This window comes from Mobula hypostoma, chromosome 1 (genome assembly GCF_963921235.1).
Source record: "Mobula hypostoma chromosome 1, sMobHyp1.1, whole genome shotgun sequence".
NCBI lineage: Eukaryota > Metazoa > Chordata > Chondrichthyes > Myliobatiformes > Myliobatidae > Mobula > Mobula hypostoma.
In genome coordinates, this window is record NC_086097.1 from 69231768 (window position 1) to 69256493 (window position 24726).

Here is a 24726-nt window from a genome sequence, read left to right on the forward strand (position 1 = left end):
ACTCTTTTTCACGTAAACGATCATCGCAAATAATAGCTTTCAACTTCCCTTTGTACTTGGGAGGCAATTCGATGTCGCAGAACCAGGGTGAGGTGAGGCAGCAGCCCATCAACAAGAGCAAGGAAGACTGAGGTTCAATCAATTTAACTGCAGGGCCAAACTGGAAAGGTCAGGTACAGGCCGAATTGAAGCAGTGGGGTCCAGGCCCCAAAGGGTACCAAAGTGACAGAACCTGATGTTTGGACAATTTAAGTGCCTGGCTAAATGGGAAAGGTCAGGTATGGGCCAAACGAGGTGGCAGAGTCCAGGCACAAGAGGGTATTGAAGTGACAGAACCCAATGTTTGGACAACGATTTAAGCACCGGGCCAAACTGGAAAGGTCAGGTGCAGGTCAAATCGAAGCAGTGGGGTCCAGGCCCCAGATGGTATTCAAGCGATTAAACCCAATGTTTGGACGATGATTTTAAGCGCCAAACCAGGTTGAAAAGGTCCAGGCGTCAGGGCTGTTTGGCTCTGCACTGAACTAAGTTCAGTTCAGAATGCTATTTGCTTACGTTTATTATTTGCATGGCTTGTTTTGTTTCCTCTCTGCACACCGGCTGTTTGACAGTCTGTTTTTTTTTAAAAGAGCTCTTTTAGATTTCTTTATTTTGTGGCTGCCTGTTAGACGATGAATCTCCAGGTTGTATAATGTCAGAATCAGAACCAGGTGACGTGAAATTTGTTGGTATATAGATACATTGATCATAAATGCACTTATAATTTTAGTTCGAAGTTCAGAGAGGCCTAGACAGAGTAGACAAACAATATATTTTCCCAAAGGTATAAATGCCTAATACCAGAAGGCATGCATTTAAGGTGAGAGGGGAAAATTTAAAAGGAGGGGCACATCATTTTTTTTTTTAAAACACAGAGCGTGATGGGTGCCTGGAATGCTCTACCTGAGGTGGTGGTAGAGGAAAGGACATTAAAGACTTTTAAGAAATGTTTAGATGGGCACATGAATACAAGGAAAATGGAAGAATACGGACATTGTGTGTGCGGAAGAGATCAATTTAATTGGTTCAGCAAAGCACTGGGGACCAGAAGGCCTATTCCTGTGCTGTACTGCTCTATGTTTTATGGTAAGCTTTCCTGCTTTTAGCATGAAATTATATATAACAAAGTTAAAATATCCCAAATAAATTGAAAGGAAATAAGCCCACTTTGAAAAACTTCAAACTTTATCAACACTCAAGATGACCAGGACATCAGGTAGAGGAGGTGGACTATGCTTTACCATTAGCTCATCTGTCTCAACCCTACCGACCCAACCTGGAACATCGAGTGATCAAGTGTAATCCATTTTATCTGCCAAGTGTGTTTCCACTGTCATCCTAGTAGTGGTGTATGTTGCACCTCTGGCCAATATCAGGCAGGAACTGGAGGAGCTGAGCATTGTGATCAGCACTCACGAACCAGCACACCCTTATGCCTTCCCTACCATTGTGGGAGATTTCAAACAGGTTCTAAACTACCACCAACATATTACCTGTGGAACTAGAAGAGCCAACACACTTGACCGCTGTTATACCACCATCAGGAACACTTACCGTGCCAGTCCAATCATTTGACTGTATTTCTATTCTTGGCATGAAGGCAGAGACTAAAGACTGCAGCACCAGTGGAGAGGATCAAGAAGGTATTGTCAAAGGAAGTGGAGGAGCACTTACACTGGATTTCAATTCAGGGATTCATCTTCGAATCTGAATAAGTATGTCACAGTTGTCACTGACTTTATCAAAACCTGTGTGTGAGAATATGGAGAATATACTGGACATATGCAAACCAAAAGCCTTGGGTGGGTGAATCAGGAGACTCACAGTCTGCTGAGGATGAGGTCTGTGGCATTCAAGACCGATGATCCAGAACTATACAAGTCCAGTTACAACAAAGGAATGCTTTTTTAGAATGAAAAACAATTTCTATTAAAGTTGGAGATGGAATTGGGCAGACACCAACTCTGACATGGTTTGCAGGCCATTACTTCCTGCAAGGCAAAAACTCACATCATGAATGTCTGTAATGCTTCACTCCCAGATGAGCTCAACATCCTTTCTGTGCGCTTTAAAAGGGAGAATAAAACTACACCTGTGCAAATCTTTGCAGCATCTGGTGACCCTGTGATCAGAACATCTATCAAGAGAGTGAACCCTCGCAAGGCTCCAGGCCTTTGGGAGTACCTGGCAGAATACTGAAAACCAACCAACCCGTGACATTGCTCAAGAACATCTTCAATCTCTCATTACTGCAGTCGGAGTTTCCCACCTGCTACAAAAGGGTGACAATCATACCAATGCCCAAAAGCAGGGTGAGCTGCTCTCACATCTACTAGGATGATGTGTTTTGACAGATTGGTCAAGGCCAGAATCAACTCCTGGCTAAGCAGGGACGTGGTCTCACTGCAATTTGCCTACAGCAGCAATAGCTTTACAGTGCATGCAATCTCACTGGCTCTCCACTCAGCCTTGCGATCACCTGGACAACAGTAATACCTACGTCAGGCTGCTGTTTATAGATTACAGCTCAACGTTCCGACCAACAAGATCCAAAACCTAGACCTCTGTACCTTCCTCTGCAAATAGATCGTTGACTTGCTCATTGGGAGACCACAGTCAGTACAGATCAGAAATAACATCACCTCACTGAGAATCAACAGTGGTGTACCTCAAGGATGCATGTTAGCTCATTCCTACACTCTCTCACAACCATGACTGTGTAGTTAGGCACAGCTCAAACACCACCTATAAATTTGCAGATAACACAACTATTGTTTGCACAATTTCAGGTGGTGACAGAGAGGTGTACAGGAGTGAGACAGTGAGTGAGTGGTTGAGTGGTGTCACAACAACAACCTTGCACTCAATGTCAGTAAGACCAAGGAATCGAATACACACCAGTCCTCACCGATGGATCAGCAGTGGAAAAGGTGAGCAGTTTCAAGTAGCTGTGTGTCAACATCTCTGAAGATCTGTTCTGGCCCAGCATATTACTGCAATTACATAGATATGACAGCAGCTGTATTTCATTAGGAGTTTGAGATGACTTAAATGTCACCGAACACTCACAAACCTCTACAGATCTACCATGGAGAGCATCCTAAATGATTGGATCATTGTCTGCCACTGCACAGGATCTGAAAAAGCTGCAGGAAGTTGTAAACTCAGCCTGCACTACCATGGGCATTTCACTCCCCTGCATCAAGGACACGTTCAAAAGATGTTGTCTCAAAAAGATAGCACCCATCATTAAGGATTCCCCTCATCACCCAGGACATTCCTCTTATCATTGCTACCATCAAGGTCGTGGTACAGAAGTCCTAAGATACACACAACGTTCAGGAATAGCTTCTTCCCTTCCATCAGATTTCTGAATTGACAATGAACTCATGTATACTTCCTCACTCTTCTTTTTACTCTCTTTTTGCACTTACTTTTTTTTAATCTTTCTTTTTTTACAGGTACCCGTTACAATTTTCTCCACTCACATTGAGAGTCTGAGTTGAAGTTAACAATCATCTAAAATTATTTTTTAAGAATGTATTTACAATGACAGCAAAAACATAAAGCAAATACCTCATGAACTTTCAGGGTTCATTTTGGAGTTCCGAATACTACTGAGCTATTAAAAAGGAAAAGTGAAATTGGAGATAAATTATTTGGAATTTCAGTACATTGCAATAATCAAGTTTACCTCAATCTGTCCTTGTCTTGTCACTTACACTAAACGGAGACTATTCTTGTTTGTAGTTAAAAATTGAGTAAAAAATCAAAATTATGCTTCAAAGCATTTTACAGTAACTCTCCAAGAGCAAGCAACAAAGACCATTGTGAACTCAAAAAGGCAAATTCATGTCAGCTGATCACAACAAAGCCTAGAACATTGCATTTCTGTCTGAAAATAGTATAGCCATGATATCTGATAGCATAGTGATTGAACACCTTACTTCTCTCCAAAAGCATGATATACCTTTGAAATCTGGAAATGATGCATGATTCATGTTTGAAGTTTCTGTTCAGAAAGTTTGGAATTTACACCATACTGAATGGTGAAAAGGAGACAGAGAAAATAATTGAGACAATAATCTACACCTCTAGCAGCTGACACAGTATGGAAATGGAAGGTAAACAGGATGATTCATGCTCTGACATTGTCATGGATGGTCAACAGAAAGAAAGGTGTGTGTACAGGAGCAAAAATTATGTTCACTACCATCCATGTGTATGAATGGAGCAATGCTGGATCACAATGCAGTATAATTAAAAAGTGGAAATACTCAAGGATAGAACTAGAATGATGCTATTAACATACCTGTGGAAAATTACAAGAAAGGAATGGCCAAAGACAGGTATTTGATGGGCTACAGTGGATGTGACATGGAGTAAGAAGAGTATTCACTGCTGGAAATACTCTGGTTAAAATTAAGATGGACAAAAGTGAAACCATTTGGAGCTGTTTCAGGGGCGCCAAGGCAGTGCAGCAGGTAGCACAATGCTATTACAGCTCAGACTGTTCTAGAATTTGGAGTGCAATTCCAGTGCCACTCTGTAAGGAATGGATGTATGTCCTCCCCATTGGATGCATGGGTTTTCCCCAGGGCTCTGGTTTTCTCACACAGTCTAAAGACATACTGGGTAGGTTAAATGGTCATTGTAAATTGTCCCATGATTAGTTTAGGGTTATCAAGTTTGTCTGGGGTTGTTGGGGCGGATGGCTCAAAGGACTGTAAGGGTCTGCTCCACACTATCACTAAATAAATTAAATAAGAACAGATCAGTGTTTGACCTTGCCATTTAATTTTAGTTGAGGGGATTTTTTTCTGTGCAGTACCAGTTTCAAAATTTCCAAAGAAGCTGCCCAAAAGAAATGCCACCAGCCCCACACTTGGGTTCAGTGTGCAGATACTTAAGGTGATTTTTCAGGCCCAGGTGTTCTCCTATTACCATATCTGGGACCTCAATTCTGCAACTACCACAGATGACATGTTTTTCTTTGAACTTCTTGTGTCTCTAATAGAATTCCGTTTACACGTGGAATCAAATAACAGAGAAAATTTGGGTACAATGTTTGGTTAAGGGGGCCAAATGGAAGGCTTGGTTTGAAGAGCAACTCTGCTTCCCACTCCCATTCAAATATGTCCATACATGGCCTCCTCTACTGCCATGATGAGGCTAAACTCAGGTTGGAGAAGCAACACCTCATATACCATCTAGGTAGTCTCCAGCCCCTTGCTATGAACACAGAATTCTCCAACTTCCGGTAATTCCCTTCCCTTCCCTTCCTCTATCCCTATGTCACTCTGCCCCCTCCCCCAGCTGCCTACCACCTCCCTCTTGGTTCCGCCTCCTTCCACTACCCATTGTGTTTTCCCCTATTCTTCTTTCACCTTTCCTGCCTATCACCTCCCTGCCTCCCTTCCCGCACCCCTTTATCTTTCCCCTTACTGGTTTTTCACCTGGAACCTACCAGCCTTCTCCTTCCCACCCTCCCCCCACCTTCTTCGTAGGGCCTCTTCCCCTTCCTTCTTCAGTCCTGATGAAGGGTTCCGGCCCGAAACGTCGACCGATCTTTTCCACGGATGCTGCCCAACTTGCTGAGTTCCTCCAGCGTGTTGTGAGTGTTGAAGAGCATAGGGACATGGAGAGAAACAAATAAAACACAGCTAAACAGTAGAAAGCCCTAAAAGCTGTATATACAAAATACTCTGCAGATGCTGGGATCAAAGCAACACTCACAACATGCCGGAGGAACTCAGCAGGTCGGACAGCATCGGTGGAAACGATCAGTCAACGTTTCCGACCGGAACCCTTCGTCAGGACTGAAGAGGGAAGGGGCAGAGGCCATATAAAGGTGGTGGGGGGAGGGTGGGAAGGAGAAGGCTGGTAGGTTCCAGGTGAAAAAACCAGTAAGGGGAAAGATAAAGGGGTGGGGAAGGGGAAGCAGGGAGGTGATAGGCAGGAAAGGTGAAGAAGGTGTTCTGAGTGTTCCTAAAAGTTGTATGCTTGCAACAAACAGATCTAAACAAGTTCTTAAAGCACACAAGTTTGAACAGGCCAAAAAAAAAACAAAAATCATAAGGGCAAAAACATACTTGTTGTAACCGGTGGTTTTAATTGATAATAAAAACAGTATCGGGTTCACAAAAAGCAAATGCCACACATTTAAATTCCTATGAACATATTACTTTTCCATCTTGGTATAGAAGATGGCCAATACACAGTATTTCTTCCAAAAATATTAGCTCTGGAATGGCATCTTGTAAACTAACTGTGGTTCACAGTAAAGCCCTACTGACATTAGATAGGGGTCCGGCCATCTATTTTTCCTGATGCCATTCCACTGGGTATTAAAATTCACTGATATGTGTGCATTTTAATTTAGTTGGAAACATTCACACTGAAAGGATGTGGGTTCAACCCAAATGTTAATGGCTCGACAAATAAAAGCTACTGCATTAAGCTTTCAGCTATCTTATATTGAACCATGTTGTCCAAAATGATAGAAAGACAACCTCCAAAGCACAATTGTAACAGTAGAGAATCTTGGCCAACAATTAACATAGTACTTGGACACATAGATGAATTATTTTTAAAGTTGCTAATTCAATTCTTATGCCTGTCAATGTCTCAAATGCAACTCAATACTTTTGAACTGTAGCCACTGTAATGTAGAAAACCCAGCTGACAAACAGCAACAGATAATGCCTTAATAAACTGCTTCAATAATATTACCTGAAGAATCAGTATTGGGCAGGATAATCAACATTACTCTGCTACTCTTCCTTAGTGTTAACGTGCTGAGATCTTTTCAGACACCTTAAAGAGTTATACAGACCAATACAGCAAGAATGCTGGCCCTTCAGCCCAATTAGTTTATGCTGACCACATCCACCCAGCTGATCCCTCTTCCCCCCCCCACCCCGCCCCACCATTCTGCTCATAATCCTGCGACCCAACCCTCCACGTACCAATCCAAACATTTATTTATTGATACTCGTGTCCCTGGCTTATCCACTTCCTCATTCCACATACTCACCACCTACTTTTGATTGTTACTCCTCACCCTAATGCCCACTAGTTCTGAACTCCCCTACCCTGTGGAAAAGACTGTTACCATCCACCTTAACTATGTACCTCATAATTTTAAACACTTTTTTTTAAAAAAGGTCACCCCTCATTGTCCTATCAAATGAATAAAGACCTATCCTGACCAACCTCCCCCTATAACTGACAACATCCTTTCTGCACTTAACCTGATTTAACCATGTCTTTTCTATAAGAGGGTGAGCAAATCTGTAGACAGTACTCCAAGTACAGCCTCAATACCAACTTATACAACTACAACTTAATGTCCCAACTCCTATACTTAATGCCCTGACTGACAAAAGCCAGCCTGCTATTCCTTTTTCACCACCCTGTCTGCCCGTGACACTGTTTTTAACACATTGCTCTTGCATTCATTCCTAGGTTCCTCTGTTTTACATGCTCTAGTGCTCTACCATTCATTGTATAACTCGTACTCTACTGTGACTTTCCAAAAAGGTTCACCTCACGCATATCTGAATTGAATCCCATTAGCCACTTGTCAGCCAGGTTCCCTAACTGATCAAGCTTACACTACAATAACGTGTTTCACTATCAACACCACCTGCTAATTTCACATCATCTGCAAACTTGCTAATCAAGCTTTGTGCATTCACATCCAAATCATTTAAATAAATAATGACTAACAAGAGTCCCAAGCCCAACCCATGTGGCACACATTCATTCCACGAAACAACTTTTCAACCATCACACTCAGCTTCCTACTACTGAGGCAATTTTGAATCTCCTAACTAGTTCCTCCTTCCAGACCCATCTGCCATGCAGGACCTTGTTAAAGGCCTCACTAATACCCAAATAGACAACATCTACTACCATACCCTCATCTACCCTTGTGCTCACCTCTTCAAAAATCTTTAAAACTCATCACACAGTAATTCCCATGAACAAAACTACATTGACTCCTAAACTTACTCTATCTAAATGCTGGTAGATTGTGTCCCTCAGAATTCCCTGCAGTATCTTCCCCATCTTAAAAGTGGCAAAAAAAAAGGTTTTTCTCTAATGTTTTATGCTACTGCAGGTGACAAATCAGACAAATTGTACTTTGAGGGGTAACTATGGAAATACTCTCTTCATCATCTCGCCTTGTGAACCCTTTTCTCACTATACACTTCAAGAGAACAAAGTGGAAAAGCAACATCACAAACTTGCATTTTAGCTGCTGGGCTTCAAGTACAAATAGCTTCATTTTTTTTGCATATCATGTGACCATCCTTTTAACCTTTAATCCTATCAGGAAATCCTTCAGAGAATAAAATTTAATTTTAACTGTTGCAGTTCAAAATGAAAACAGAAAAGGATGCTAAAGGATTTGAGAAATGAGAATTGTTTGGAATCTCATTTTAGTTACATGGCGAAAACTCAGTTCTGAAGATAAAAATGTCCCATTGAAGAAAGGTTGACCAATTCTCATGGCCAGCTGTTTTATTTTAAACTTTAGCCATATACATGTAACACATCAAATAAAACACAGTAAATTGCAATATGTTTCAAATCATCGACAACTAGGTTTCTTAAAAAATGTTAATAACAATTCCCAGAAAGAACAAATATTATTGATTTTGTCCTTTCGTGCCAGTTTCCATATCCTTTGAATCACTTACTTTCAATGGCTACTCCCCTATTCTTAGACAGTGGCCACTGGTTCAGCCATAAGAAACACCATGTCTACATCTACCCTATCACATTCACAATGAGTTTGCATATTTCAATAAGATTACTAAAATGTGAAAAATAGGAGATAATTTGTCCCCTCAAACGTTTGCCATTTAACAAAATCATGGCTGATCTACCTCAATACCATTTTACTACTCTATTCCAACATTATTGATTTTTAAATATCTATAAATATACAGATAACCATTTTGGATGCAATCAATGACGGAGCCTCCACAGCACTTACGGCCGTACCGTTCAAAAGATGCAATACACTAAAGTAATTATACCTCATGACAATATTGAATGGGTCATGATATATTTTAAGAATGTCACTCCAAATTCTCTTCTTCCCATAGTTATTCTGTGAGCCCTCCAAGTATTAACATATCTGAATGAGATTGCTCTAAGGAATAGAGGCACACCTACTTACTCTCTCCTCATACAGTAGATCCACCAATCCAGGAACCAACCTGTACTTGCTCCAACAGCAAGTATAACCTTCTCAAAGCAAGACTGCACTCCAGGTGTGGGTGGTCTCATGAGGGTCCCATGAAAATGCAGGGACACTTCTCTACACCTGTACTGTTAAAAGCCATTGTAACTTTTACCTTCCCTATTACTCACAGCACTGACATGCTAGCTTCCAATGACCCATTGAACAAGAATACCAATGGAGCCCATTTGACAGCCAATATTTCCCAATTTCTTTAGTTAAAAAAAACTAGTTTGTTTTCTCTATCAAAATGGATAACCTTAAGTTACATATCTGCAATTCCCACTCATCTATTTTGTGAGGTACATCCTCAATCTCCAACAGACTATTGAAACAGAATTTCTGCTTCATAAATTCATCCCAAATTTGCTCATTTTCTTGCTATCTCAACTGTCTATAGACTCCAGTATTTTCCCAGCTGCCAATGCCAGATCAATAAATTGGTTTACTGTTTTCTCTCACTTTTAAAATAGAGTGGTTTTTTATGAGATTAATCCCTTTAAACTGTTGAAGCTTATTGCAGCTTATTTCATTTTGTAATTTAAGTAATCCAGGCATTTTGTATGTGCCGTATCCAAAAAAATTGCACCAGTTCTCACAGTACAGCCTCATTTCAAGATATTATGTTAAGCTGTAATCTGCCACATTCTTCAATGACAAACTCTTCCTATTAATGCAGACAAATAATAGAAAATAGGCAAGCCATTAGTAACACAAACATGACTTTTAGTGTTGTTTTAGTCTGTTTGTGTTACCCATGGAGGCAAACCCCTCCATCACCCTGGGCAGGGTGAACCAGGTACAAATACCAGTTGAAAAGCTTCTTAAACCAGATGTCATTTGTCATCATGCAAGAAAGTTGCTATGGAAACAAAATATAATGGCTATGACCAATTATAGAAAAAGTTAAATTGATTATTCTAAGAGAGCCTAGAATTTTGAATATTACAGGAGATAACAAGAATATCTTAAAATATACGAAGAACATATTAAAACATCTCTAATTGTCTCAAAGGAGGAATTAGAAAGGAGTCAGTAACAATCCTTTCAGCAAGGGGATGAGACAGAAGCAAGCTTAACTACAAGTAATATTATGCAGGTGAAAATAAGTAAAGCATTATTCTTAGAGTAAATCTTGTTCCCTATATGGTCATCACTCTAAAAGAAAGTGCCAGCTTTAAATTCTAGACTGACAGATGTATGCACATCTGTCCAGGAATAAAGCAGAATTTTGCTGGGATTTTGGCAACATCAAACTTGGCACAGGATGGAGACCTCATTCATTGCTATGCAAATTCTAAGCTTTTGAGATAGGCAAGAAAGAAAACAACAATATCACCTTTTGAGGAATAATTATGCACTTTTTCCAATCTTTTAAAATGCAGATTCACCATACCTTAATCTGATCATTAGTGCTATGGTATTCTTTCAATTTCAGAAGGGAAACCACTTCATTCAAAAATGTTCTCTTTACAAAGCTATGGTATCACCAGTAACATTTCATACAATCCTTCTGCATAGGGTAATGTGTAACTTACAGCTTACATTAGGGAAAACAGCAGTGGAGCAAGTTTGCAGCTTTAAATTTCTGGGCATTAACATACCAAATGACCTGCCTTGGGTCCAGCACATAGATGCAATCATAAGTGCAAGCATCTTTACTTTCTCAAGAGGTTAAGGTGGTTCAGTTTGTCATTAAGCTCTCCAACATTAACTTCTTCAGTTTAAAGTATCCTGACAGGTTACATTAGGATCTGGTATAACAATTCAAATACATAGGAATTTAAGAAGCTGTAGAGTGTAGTGGACACTGCCCAATATATCAGTGGCATTCCCTCCCCACATTAGCAATATCTACAGGAGGTGGTGCCTCAAGAAGGAAACATCAAAGATCCCCAACACCTGGGCCATTTTATTTTATTCAGCTACCACTGGGGAGGAGGTACAGAAGCTTGAAGTCCCACAGCACTGAGCTCAAAAACAGTTACTTCCCTGCAATCACTTTCTTCAATCAACTGGCAAAACCAGGATCATTACAATTTAGCAACACTATGACCACTTTGCATGAAAATAGACTTTCAAATCTGTTTTCTAGTAAAAATTGTGTATAATTGATGATTAATGTATGTTTTCTTATGACTGCTGCTTAAATACTACATGCCTCAAATGTTGCCTCAAGTAAGTTTTTCATAACACCTGTGCCTATAGATACCTGTGCATATAACCATAAACTTGACTTTAATAAACTTAGAGGAAAGAATCCCAATGAGTTGATGGGCCTGCATTATATACAATTTACATAAACACTCCACAAGGCATCTGCAGCTGTCCTCATGAACCTGCCTATAAGAGTTTTGCTCTCAGATGGGGTGACAGTTCCAGGTTATTCTAGTATGATTTGTACTTTAATAAATACTGCTAATTGTTACACTACATCAAATTTTCTGAAAAATGGCTACATCTGTTGAATCAAGTCTTTTCAACCTGTGGTACTACATACAAACTAACATTTCGCCTGGGTCTTTTCAAAAACTTCATATAGTTATTATGTTGATTTTCTATCACATGCATTCATATTGCAGAACATTGCACAAATCCTTTAAGGATTAAATAAATGCAATATTCAAAAAGGAATAAAGCCTTTATATTTTTCATTAAAAAAATTAACCTATCCAGACATAACTCTTGTTTATAATTAGCTGATAAATTATTGCTTTCCAAATTTGGTGTCATGACAGCAAACAAATTCACAATGAACTTCACTTTGAAAGCCTCAGCAGATTGTTTCTTGCCAGATTTCTGCAACATTCTCATTTGGGCCAAACTTCCATCCAGAAATAGAAACAAATAAAACTTGCCCCCCCCCCCCACCACCCCATGAAGTAATCTACTTTGCCACACAAGTTAATATCTCAAGGTTTAAATTTTGAGTTTACCTAAACAAATGCCTGAAATTAATGCAATGGCTGAACTCTTTAGCAGAAGTTTTGCATTCGAGGCATATATATGGGGCTTTGAAAAGATATTTAATCAAGCTGTATATAATAAACTGCACAGCAGAGTTAAAGCCAATGCATTTAGTAGTACAGTTAGCCAAGTTGCAAGCCAAGAGCCATCTTGAATGGTTACTTTTCAGACTATATTACCGGGCGGCACAGTAGCTTCACAGTGGGCACAACGCTTTACAGTGCAAGCGACCTCACCACTGTCCGTAACTAGTCCGTACATTGTCCCTGTGACTGTGTAGGTTTCCTATGGATGTTCTGGTTTCCTCCCACATTCTAAAGACATACAAGTTAGGGTTAGTAAGACGTGGGAATGCTATGTTTGTGCTAGGAACAGGGTGACATCTGCGGGCTGCCCACGGCACATCCTACAACTGTGCTGGTTGTTGACGGAATCAACACATTTCATTATGTTTCGATGTATACAGTATGTGACAAATACAGCTAAATCTGTATTTTTTTTTGTATAAGTATACATTGGAAAGTTACCACAATGAAAGCAAATTCACAGAGCACCATGTAGAGAGTCTAAAGACTTATTGTCCTTCAGAAGCTCTTCAAAGAATGTTAAGTGCTGTATATTGCGATGGCATTGGCATGCATGAGAAAAACTGATTTCACAAGTTGTTAGGTCAGTAACCAGAGGACACAAATTTAAGGTAATTGGAACAAGAGACAAGAGAAATAATATTTTGTCTTTTGAAGAAATCAATGGTTATATGGATTTGCTGCCCTGCAGATACAATAGTAATTGGATTTCTTCGATTTGTAAAGCTATTCAGCAATTTCTTCTATTTATGGAAAGGAATGTGTTCCTCGAAAACATTTTCTAAGTTTCATAACTTGAAAAGGCTGGATAAAATGCAGTGTATTCCCAAATTCTGAGAGTACCATGTTATTTGGTACAGCAAAAAAACTTTAAAAATTAAAGATACATACCATAGTCAATAACCATGCAGGAAAATAATAAATTGAGTGTTCATAAAGTGAGAAATTACTGAATTGAAAATATAATTAGACAATTCTTCAGAAATCCAGCATAGATTCAACTGACATATTACATTCCACTGCCATTTAGATTCTCGAATTCTACAAGCTTCTCAATGCATTTAGCTCTCAGCTCCAGTATAATGTGCATGCCTACCTGTAGATTCAATGTACTCCACACATCGTTCAATAAAAGCTGGTATAGGATTATCAGCAGTAACCACATCTTCAAGAGGAACCCCAAAGTAATTACTCTCCCAATTTCTTCTTGCAGGTAGTCCAGGTTTCGGCCCCTTTGAAAAGTAATTCAATTAGGTTTTATGGTGCTTATCAGCACAAGACATTTAAGTAAAGTAGATTTTCACAAGTTTCTTCGCATTTTAGTGTGGCACTTGAAAGCTATTGGTACTTCTTCAGTTTTAAAAAAAGGGAATTTTCCACAAATTTATTGCACTTTTCATGAAAGCAAATTTGAAAAAGATACTGACATATCAGTCAGATCTGGATGACATCAGGCATTTTTCACAATTTTACACTACCTTGAAAATGTATACAGCCCCCACAACTATTCTCACATTTTCCTGTCTCACTTTCTAAATTTAAAATACAATGAAGTAGAATTTTTGAGCTAATCTACAAAACACTGTGCATCATGTCAAATCAAAAGAAAAAATCCCAAACCTGTCAACAAAATACCAAAAATTAAAACCCAAAATTGTGAAGCTGAAAAAAAGTATCTATTCCCCTTTGTAACTACTATGCTAACTTTCTTCAGGTACAATAAATTACTCACCAACTCACCTAATTTGTTGATGTGGGAAAACTGGGGGATCACCTGTTTTCAATGATTTCATAGCACTGCCCCCATACAAGGTCCAACGGTATGGTAGATTTTCAACACACCAAACCAAAATGAAGACAAAAGAGCATTCAAGACAAGTCAGGGAAATGATAATAGAGAAACACATATCTGGGGAAGGGTACAAGATCATCTCAAAGGCACTGAACATACCTCAGAGCTCGTCGTGAAAATGTGGAAAAAATATTCGACCACAGCCGCACTGCCTAGGGTTAGGCTGCCCCATTAAACTTTGTCACTATAGACAAATGGCACTTATGAAAGAGGCTACTGTGACACCAAAGTGAGCTGCAGATGTCAGTGGCTGCAACTGGAGATGAAGTTCATGGCTCCACAATCTCTAAGGCCTTGCACAAAAGGGATATTTATAGAGAGTGGCAAGGAAAATGCCCTGGCTTTTAAAAAGGATATTCTTGCCCATAAAGACTTTGCAAAGTGTCACTTAGGAGATGCTGTAAAGATGTGGAAGAAGGTCTTCTGGTCGGATGAAACTAAAGTGGAACTTTTTGGCCTTAACATTAAGCAGTACACGTGGTGTAAATCTAATGCTGTGCATCAGCCAGGTAACACCATTCCTGCTGTAAAGTATGATGGAGATAGTATCAGGTTTTGGGGATGCTTTTCAGCAGCAGGGACAGCAAATCTGTTCAGGATTGATGGAAAGATGAATGCTGCTAAAGACAGATAGATCCTGGTTTAAAAACCTATTAGCCTCTGACAGTAAGCTCAAACTGGAGAGGAGATGCATCTTTCAGCAAGACAACGAACCAAAGCACACTGCCAGAGCAACCATGGAGTGGCTTCAAATGAAGAAAACTGTTATGACCTTGAGCGGCCCAGTTGGAGTCCTAACCTTAACCCAACTGAACATCTCCAGCACAACCTCAAGATTGCTGTCTACCACCACTCCCCAACTAACCTGGCACAGCTTGAGCAATTTTGCAAGGAGCAATGGACAAATCTTGCTCCATCACATTTTGCAAAGCTAATAGAGACTTAACCAAAAAGACTACTTGGCTGTAATATCTACAAGAGGTGGCTCAACTAAGTACTGAGTAAAGGGGGGGGTGAATACTTTTGACCTGCTGACATTTCAGACTTTGATTTTTAATTTTTTATGCTTTACTATTTTCCCTGTGTTTTTGGGTGCCACTGTGGAAAAAAAGCAGCATGTGATACACAAATAAAAATTCTCATTTAAATTATCAAAATCTCTGACTGCAATATTCATTTGTGTGAACAAAGGGTTAGGGGCTGAATACTTTTACAAGGCACTGTAGATAATTTAGATTTTAAGACTTGTATACTAACCAAGAATTTGCCAGATAAAGAAAATACTTAATTCAAAACAATAAAATACAAAGAAATTACCAATTTGTGCAATATAATCAAGATGATGTTGGTACAAAATAACATTGGCTACATTGTTATGCTCATGCAGAAACGGCAGGGCTGAAAGAACAAGATTCACTTAAAAATTCACAGGTCTACTGATAAATCAATCCTTAAGGCCAATTTATTCTTCTGCGTCGAATCTACACCGTAGCCTGACGTGTATCTCCCCAAAAATGTGACTACGTTTCATGGCGACACAGACCGCAACAACTGTGATTGGTCTGCTTGGTAGCATCGCACTTCCTCCTACGTATTTCCCGTTGTTTCTTCTCATCAAATCATCAAATCTACCTGCCAACATCCGAAAACATCAAAAATACATTTCCTCGTCCATGTCTCTCAGTGGCCGGACAAGCTCAGAAAATTCACCCTCCTTCTGCTTCACTCCGTTCAATGGTCATACACACCATCTCCTCCGACATCTCCCTTTTCTGCGTTGCAGTAATTTCAATAAAAGTAACTCTTGTTCAACAATTATTAGTTCCAACTCCGACATTATGCACTCAGTTTCAGTCACCATTGTTTAAAGTACACAAAGAAACTCAACACAGTGGCATAGAAACCCCACCGCCAACTAGTTTTGGCGGTGAATTGCAGAGCGACGCAGACACACCAACGCACAAGTATAAATGCTCACAACGGCGTAGGCCACTTGCGTAGAGCCTACACAGAAGTATAAATCAGCCTACAGTACAACATTGACAAAGCTCTAGATCTATTTTGCAATTAATTTCTAACTTTCAATTAAGATTGCTCTTTCTTCAGTAAAAACAAATTTAGTGTGTGCAACAGTGATCATGATGTTAGAAACATTTGGAAGAAACATTGGTTGACCCAAATAATTTTAGCCCACAATTTAAAACAATTCTGTATGAAAAATAAAAAATACAATTCAAAACTTGCCTTTTTGTTTGGCTTTTGTGGCTTTGGTTTTGCTGGTTTCTTATCCCTCTTCCTCCTCGGATCATCAACTTCTGGATCAGATGCAATAGCAGGATTATCAATCCCTGCTTTCCCACAACTGTCTGGGGACAGTAAAGGATCTTCCTCACTCCCACGATGAGTTTTCCCCTTCTTTGGCTTGCGTGAAGATGATGGCACAGTTTCATCATCACTACCATCAAAGCGTTCTCTCCTTCTATAGTATAATCTAGCCTTTCTAAATAGTGTCTTGGATTTGTATTTGTACTTTGAAGGCTTCCGTATTATGGGTTGCTTTGCAGATCGATCAAGCAAGCCATTTTCTTCTTCTCCTAGGGAATTATTTCCTCCAATTAATGTTGGCTTTCTTATAATCTTAGAAGTTTTTGAATCTTGGGGAACAGAATATATTTCATCATCCATTTTCGGTTTTAGCAGAGAATCTCTTGGGACTGAGTAATTGTCAGTTGGATCTAGGTCATCTGGATGGCCAAAAGGTGCTCGATTGTTTCTCTTTGGGTTTTTACCTATTACCTGTTCAATGGTTTTCACAAGATTTGGATCAAGTTTTCTCACGTCGTGCCTCAAAATAGAAGGTTTGGGTTTAATGGGTGGAGGCACTTTATGATTCTCATGATTAATAATTGGACTACTGTGAACTGGATATTCAGTCCCTTCAAAATCTGATCGATGTTTAGAACGATCATTGGATGAGGGAAGCAACTGCACCTCATCTCCAATAGGGCTGTATGGTGGAGGTGCTTCATTGTCATCTTCTGAGTCAGGATAATAATTGTAAGCTGGAGAGTTTGCCCGAGGAGACAAGGAGGCATCATCATTTGCATTAGTGGATTCTCTGGTGTCATACATAAACGAATTTTCAATACTATTTTTCTTCTCTAGAACTTCACTGAAGAATGGTGTGAAAACTTCTGTCTGTCTATGATACTGTGACAAAGTATATATAGCAGTAAATTTTGCAGATATTTCTGTTGCTATATGTTCACCCTCAGTCATCAACTCTTTAATTGCTTCATTTTCAAAAAAGTCAGCTTGACTGTCAGTAACAGCCACCAACTGAACAGGAATGATATCTTGCACTTCTGCCAAAAAGGCACGGAGCATTGCCATGGAAGCTTTTCGTTTTGCTGAATAAACCAGGATATACCCATGGACTAACTCATCCTTTCTTACACAAATAGATGAGTGGTATGAAAGTATTGTAATCTGGATTCGTTTGCGCTTTTCACCAATAATCTTCTCAAGTAGGAGAGAATTACTATGACCAGGCTGAGCAGCACTGCAAAACTGAGATTCCAGGAAAGGTGAAAGAATTATGTCAACATTAAATGGATCTCCACACATGGCACACATTACAATTCTCAAGTCAGCTTCTGTCATATCTTTAATACTGGGCAAAGGACTAACAACATTTAAATTGTTTTTCAATGCTTCCAAGAGACCTCTAAGAGCTTGTTTTATTTGGAATTCATGAAATTTGCGAGTATAGGTTCCAGAGGGCACATCAACAAAAGGACATTGCAACTTATTGGCAAGTTGCTGTCCCTGAAGTCTTAAAATTGGCAAGTTCTTGCTACCAATGTCTCTCTGGTTTGCTAATATAACTGTAAATGAAAGATTAGCTGTAAACTTGCCTTTCCTGTTTGGGGTAGCTTCACTTCTTATCCGTTCTATGCAATCAGCCATACAACTAAGTGACTCTGTGGAGTTATAAACACAGAAATAGCCATGAGGTCGATGTGTTGTAAGCAGACCAGACAATACAAAAGTATTGAGATCCACTGGTTGAAGATCCAGTTCATATATCTTACCATCTAAAGTATACTCATCATCAGTACACTGAACTCGAATTTCATTAGCTAGTTCCTGCGCAAGTCCATCTCTACCCAAGAGAACAAGAATAAGCTTATCAATATTGGCACTATCCTGATGCATGTTTGGCCGATTGTTATCAAACTGTATAAGACTGGCGGAAAGTAATTGTTCCACCTTAATGTCCATGCAATTCTGACCACTGAGACAAGTTTCTTTAGTTGGGTGGTAGACAAATCCTATGTGTTTTAACAGAAGAGATTCCCGATCCGGTGCAAGTTTTTGTAGTGCCCTGTATCTTGGCTCTTCACTTAGAACAGTGTTGATTTCATTCATTTTGGGTGTTGCATTAAGATCTAGATCATAAAAAAGTTCAGAATGTTCAAAAAGCATTTCCTGGAATTCCTCTTTTGCTTTTTCAACAATTTCTCGTTGATGTCTACTGTAAACCTCTCTACGATCAGCATCAGTTATAAACTTGCAAGCTTCATTGTCCATGACAAAACATGACACATCTTCCCAGGGCTTCCCAGGTGTTATGAACTGTACCTTTTCAAGGTGTTTCTTGAACTTTTCTTTCATTTCAAGCCTTCGTCTCTCAGAAATCAAATGTTGCACGTGATTGTGGTAAACTTTTTCTCCTTCTGATGTACTGAGAAGGTCAAAGGGAAGTCTCTTATCATTAATATTATCAATGTGGTCAGTTTCATCCCAGGGTGTTTTTTCTAACACAACAAACCAGAGGGGAAAGTCAGGTCTCTGTTCCAAAACATTTTGAGCCTCTGACCAGTTCAACTGTTCAATTTCCTCAAGCTCAGGAAGCAATATATTCAGGGCTTTTGGTAACAAAGCAATATATTCTTCCCGTCGTTTTCTAACGTGTTCCTGTTTGAGCTGTTCTATGTGCTTAGAAAATGTGTTTTTTGCCTTCTTTGTCCCTTCCAAAGTTACATACTCTTCATAATCAGGGTGATTTTTCAATTTATTACTTACAGTTTTCCACTCTGCATGATAATCTTTTACAGCCTGGACAATCAACTTTTCAAATTTGTCCGTTGCTGAAGCAACAAGTTGTCTCTGTTGCTTATAAGCATCCAAATATGGAATAATCTTCGGCTTTGCCCTTGTTTTATCCAACAATTGAATTAAAGTAGCAAAACACAAATCCACATTCACATGAAATCGTGCTGAAGTTTCTACAACAGGCATATTCTTTTTGTTAGTTGCAAAAGCCTGCACTTCCCGCAGGTAGTGATCAACGCATTCATCACATTTTGTTGCTGCTATAACAATTGGTTTTTTTGTTTTAGTCAGCTGAGCAACAAGGTTATTTACAAACTTCAGCTGATCATCAAATTTCCTATTGCACCCTTTGCTCACATCAATGCACAGGAGAAAACCATCGATGGTTAGCTTACCATCTGGCATCTGCTTCTGCTCAAAGTCTTGCTCCAAACCCAGTTGATCAGTGCAGATGTACATTAACTTTTCAGCTGACTGTAATTTTGATACAGCTGCTCGTTTTATATATAGTTGTAAGTTTGTGCTTCGATGAGGCAGAAAAGTTTGGTCATCAATAAACTCAGTTTGTTCAATGACTTGTACTTTATATTCAGTTCCTTCCTCACTTGTGTGGCTGACGTCACCCCAGAACAGAAAATGGTCATTGTTGACAACACGGCCTCCAAAATCAATCGTGCTGAGTACTGAGGTATGCTCTGGGTAATAATCATCCGCTTTTGGGTGCACATATCGATTGCATAAACAAGACTTTCCAACACCACTTGTACCTTTCTCTTTCTCTGTCCCTGATAATCCCACCACACTAATACTGTATGTTGGGGGACGCAGTTCTTTATTTTTTGCCATCATTCTTTGCCAGTCATCCCTTTATATTTGAAGACAACATTGGAATGTGCTCCTTTATTCTGTAGTAAACCCACATACAGTGGGTCACTGCTTCTCTTTGATGCAGTCCATAATGAGCTCCATTTTCATTGAAAATACATTTTTCTTCATAATCTTATTTTAGTCCATAGTTCCTCAACATTTAAGTTCTGTTTAAAACAAACAAAATCAGTTAAAAGGTTCAAATATTTAGAAAAAAAACATGACAAATATCAACTTATAAACTGGTAACTTCCATTCATTTCTATCACAGCACATGGAAGTGAAACTCAGGGAAAGTTTGCTGACCATCCTTAAACCTCACATTATCGAAATTATACAAATATAACAGAGTCAAAGTACAAAATGAATGACAGATTTGGAAGAACCCCTTGTAGAATCAAGCAGCGTAACGGCAGAACAGAAAAAATAGATTTATAATTAAGTACTCAAACAGCAATATACAGCAGATTGTTTTTTTATTCAGAGGCAAATAATTAGCAAAATGTTTTAATATTTAAAAATCTTGTAATGTTTATCTGAATACATCAGATTTTAAATGTTGACTTTTAAAAACAGTTTACTTTATAATGGCTACCTCATTGAAGACAGATTCTATATTTTCAGTGAAGCAGCTGTAAATTTCTTCTTTTAATTTTGCAAAATACTTCATTTTTTTAAAATCACCACTTAAATTCTACTTGAAATATTCAGATTCCAAATAAATAATAGGAAAAAAAGCGACAGTTACGAAGCCTCAAATTATAAATTACACGCACAGCTGCGGCAATTTCACCGCAGCCAAAACATATAAATTGCCGATCCTCACTCAGTGCGCTATGGCAGGTTTATAAAATCCCATCCCACTGTACATACATATTTTAAACCCAATATCATTCTACGGGACTGAAACTGGCAATGTGTGACTCAGCTAAACCAATAAAAGATGACAATAAAATAGATACATTTATTAACTGTGACAATTTTTCATAGCTTCCTTTTCCCGTATACTTTTAAAACACGCAAAAAAGGCATACAAGTAAAGAACACTCAATGTCATCTTCTAAAGACACCTTCAATAGGCCCAATACCCTCCCCCACTACGAGCTAAAATCCGGAATGTCGATATTTTACACATGTATATACAAATACTTATGTGAATCGAATAAACACTAATTCTAGTTCGGTTACATCATCACTTTGCCATTACATATTTTAGGGATTATTTAAAAACTGTTTCTATCGTATGCGCCTGGACAGGTCAAGGAAAGACTGTCTCTCATGACCAACCCTCCTCCCCAAAATGAAACATCGCCCCTCCACTAAAAAAAACCATAAGGAGAAATTTTACAGCAAACAATCGCAGCGCTCGAAGAGCGAGGCTTGATGCAGACGGGTTGCCTATTACTCAGCGTTAAATTCCCTCGCCGGCCGAGCTTCACCATTCCCTCCATTGTATCCGGATTTTCCCCTTACCCAACATGGTTGCTGCCAAGCTACTCTCGGCTTCCCTCCGCGGCCTGCCCCGGCCCGGCTTATTCCCCCGCCTCCTCGCACCGGGATTAACACAGCCTTTCGTTGTAGTTGTACCTGACGTGCTCGTCCGCCACCACTTCTACATTATTTTTTTCAACTCTCCTCCTCGGATGGATCGTTTTTCTTAAAACGCATTTTTGATGGGTTTTTTTAATGTTAAAAAAAACCAAGCACCCGGCAGCTGTAAGACTCAGCTCGCGAAACAAGTTTTTATCTCGCCCACACCCCCTTCGCTTTTCGCTCTCCTTGGCCGAGCGGGCAAATCAAAGCGACGTGTGGACTGAAATGGCGGATACCGGCGCACAACTTTTCCAGCTATTTGGGCTCCTCGAGCAAACTCGTCTCGCCGCGTCTAACCCTCTGCCTCTTCCCCCGCCCTCCGGCAAACAACGACAGGACAGAACAGCAGCAGCAGCACCGCGGCGGAGGCGGAGGTGGCCACACTGACGGAGACGGCGTCGGCGTCCTTCCAGCGGCAACCTCGCTCCACGCACACGCGCGTCCACACGCACGCACGGGACGGAACAGGACGGGCACGGCCGGTCGCAGAGACGTTACGGGGGTCGGAGGGGTGGGGAGGGGGCGACCGGGGGGAGCTCGACGCCTCCTCCTGCTCCCCCTCGGAGGGAGGCGGCTCAAGCAGTTGCGAGTGCGATCCCGGCGCCAGTGTTCTCGGGGGATTCCTGAGGCGCCTCGCATCCTTGGAAATGCCAGGAATGTCCACCCCCCCCTTGGAGGAGGAGCTCCCTGAGAACATGGGAAGGCAGGACACGGATGTGGACCCGCTCCCGCTTTCGCGCAGTACGCCGGAGAGAGCCCCTCGCTACGAAACGTTATGTTACCTTTAGCAGCTACAAATCCGCATGAACGTTAACGAATGGTCGTCGAGCTTCTCGTCCACCATGGATTTGCAGAAGGTCCTGATTTAATTTGGGAATATTGGTTTATAGTGCGGAAATTACAGTCATATTAAAGCCAAACGCTGTGGATGTTTGGTAGTGTACTTAGTCATTCTGTTAGCTAAATAGCCCCGTTGGTGGAAGTTTCGCGACTATGTAAAGTACTGAGAATGCTAGGAATATGACACAAAACGGAGTGTAGACAATAATTTGCAGGTAAAGTCGTTTCTGCTAAGAGTTAATCTTTCACCTTACACAATTTTTCGTTTTCGCTCTGAATATTGATTTTATTCAATAACACTACTGATTAGCGTTGAACTCTAAATCTCGTCCTTTTTCTTCCCTACAATGAATTCTAACAAAAGGATCATTTGTAAAAGTCTCTTTGAGGTTAAACAATTGAAAATACAAACTGTCCAAGTGAAATACAAGAAAAATGAAATCTGTTGACACATTTGTATAAAACGAAGGATTTTTTAAAACGTCAAAACAAATTGTGAATTTTCAAACAATTTTATGAAAATTTAAGACTTCAACGATTCGTTCTTATGGCTTTAAATCTGAGTTTGTGGGTTGAAATCTCCAGAAACTTGAGTACTTGTGTAATCTAGAGTAAAAGGTGTTGCAGTTTAATCTGGTAGATAGTTGTAAAACATAGAATTCAGTGGAAGTATGTAATTTTAGGGTCTGTTCAGACTGCACTGTAAAATGAGAGGGTGGAGCAGATCTGATGGGAAATCTGAGCACTTTCAAAGACTGAGAAACTTCTCCATATCTCATAATTAATCCAAGAATATGGGGTGTTTAAAAAAAACTGAAGAAATAATCTTGAAATTTAGAGAATATGACCAAATGTGTACAACACCTTGGAACCTTGATCAAATCAAACATTGTGACATTTCTCTCTTTTTGAATTTACACTATGGATAAATTGCCAAATAGGACAAATTGCCAGAACCTTCACACCCACTGGACCGATAAAACAGTAATTCTGTCTTTTGTAATGCCTTTAGCATTGCATCTAACAGAAGTTAAAAATAGAAAGGGTAAAATCCAACAGAAAGGAAGATATATGCAAAAAGATTAAAACAGTTTACCTGACCTGCTGAATGTTTACAGCAATTTCTGATTTTATTCCTGATGTCCAACATTGCTGATACAATTTTGGGGCATGAAGACACACAGAAAGCCAGAATTATACCAGCAGATAGTTGGAAGCAGATTTTAATTTTACGTTTAGAGGAGCTTGGGAAAGGGATGGTAATATTTAAGCAGAAGGAAACGAATTATACATTTTCTCCAGATCCCCCAACATCTCCAATGGCTGTTCTGATTGCTGCCTGTGTCCTGCAACCTTTTCAGTTTTTGTTTATCTATAATCCATCTATCCCTACTTTAGAGGCTTTAAGACTTTGCCTCAGTAGACTCCATTCAGTCCAAGTATATAATTTTATAAGTGTATAATCTACTCAACAGGAAAGTGGCCAACAGATTTTGTGGTGTCAGAGTTTGTCATGATCCCAAAGAAAAGTAAGAGCACGAAATGCTCAGACTTTGGAACTATAAGTCTTATAAGTCATGCTTCCAAGATCTTGTTATTAATACTTCTAAGCAGAATAAAAAGGACAGTTCTTAATGAAATTAATGAGTGCCAGAGTGGATTTATACCGGGTAAGGGTACCCGTGAAGGGATTTTTAATTTACAAATGATTGTGGAACGAGGTCTAGAAAAAAAAGACATTTACATGTGCTTTCTGGATTACGAAAAAGCTTTTGACCAAGTCGATCATGAACAGCTGGTCAATTTCCTGAACTCACTGGGGCTGGATGGGAAAGGTGTTTGACTGATTGCGAGTCTGTACTGGCATCAGAAGGCAGTAATAAGAACTAGTGGTGGGAATTCACCAGAAGTTGAGATCCAAAAAGGGGTTCACCAGGGATGATTATCTCGCCTTTATTATTTAACATTTACTCAGAGGTAATCTTCAGGGTGTTGAACGATGAAGCTGGTGTCCAAATTGGTGGAGTGACGGTGAACAACGTGAGGTATGCAAATGATTCAGTGTTGTTAGCCGAGACTGAGGACGAGTTACTCAGAATAGTAGATAA

General features: G+C 39.7%; 1 protein-coding gene across 3 annotated transcripts in view; it reads right to left on the bottom strand.

The window, feature by feature from the left end:
- arhgap5 (Rho GTPase activating protein 5) overlaps nt 1-24258 on the bottom strand; it is a 64900-nt gene extending 40642 nt beyond the window's left edge. The window contains exons 1-3 of one of the 3 annotated variants that reach the window (XM_063050296.1): nt 21773-24253; nt 16445-20352; nt 13445-13580 (exon numbers count right to left, since the gene is read on the bottom strand). In XM_063050296.1, the coding sequence (XP_062906366.1) occupies nt 13445-13580; nt 16445-20167 (3859 nt within the window). In that variant the 5' untranslated portion in view covers nt 20168-20352; nt 21773-24253. Of the gene's footprint in view, nt 1-13444; nt 13581-16444; nt 20353-21658 lie in introns of all 3 variants that reach the window. The other 2 variants (XM_063050303.1, XM_063050311.1) reach the window with 2 other exon arrangements.
- Nucleotides 24259-24726: the final 468 nt, after the last annotated feature.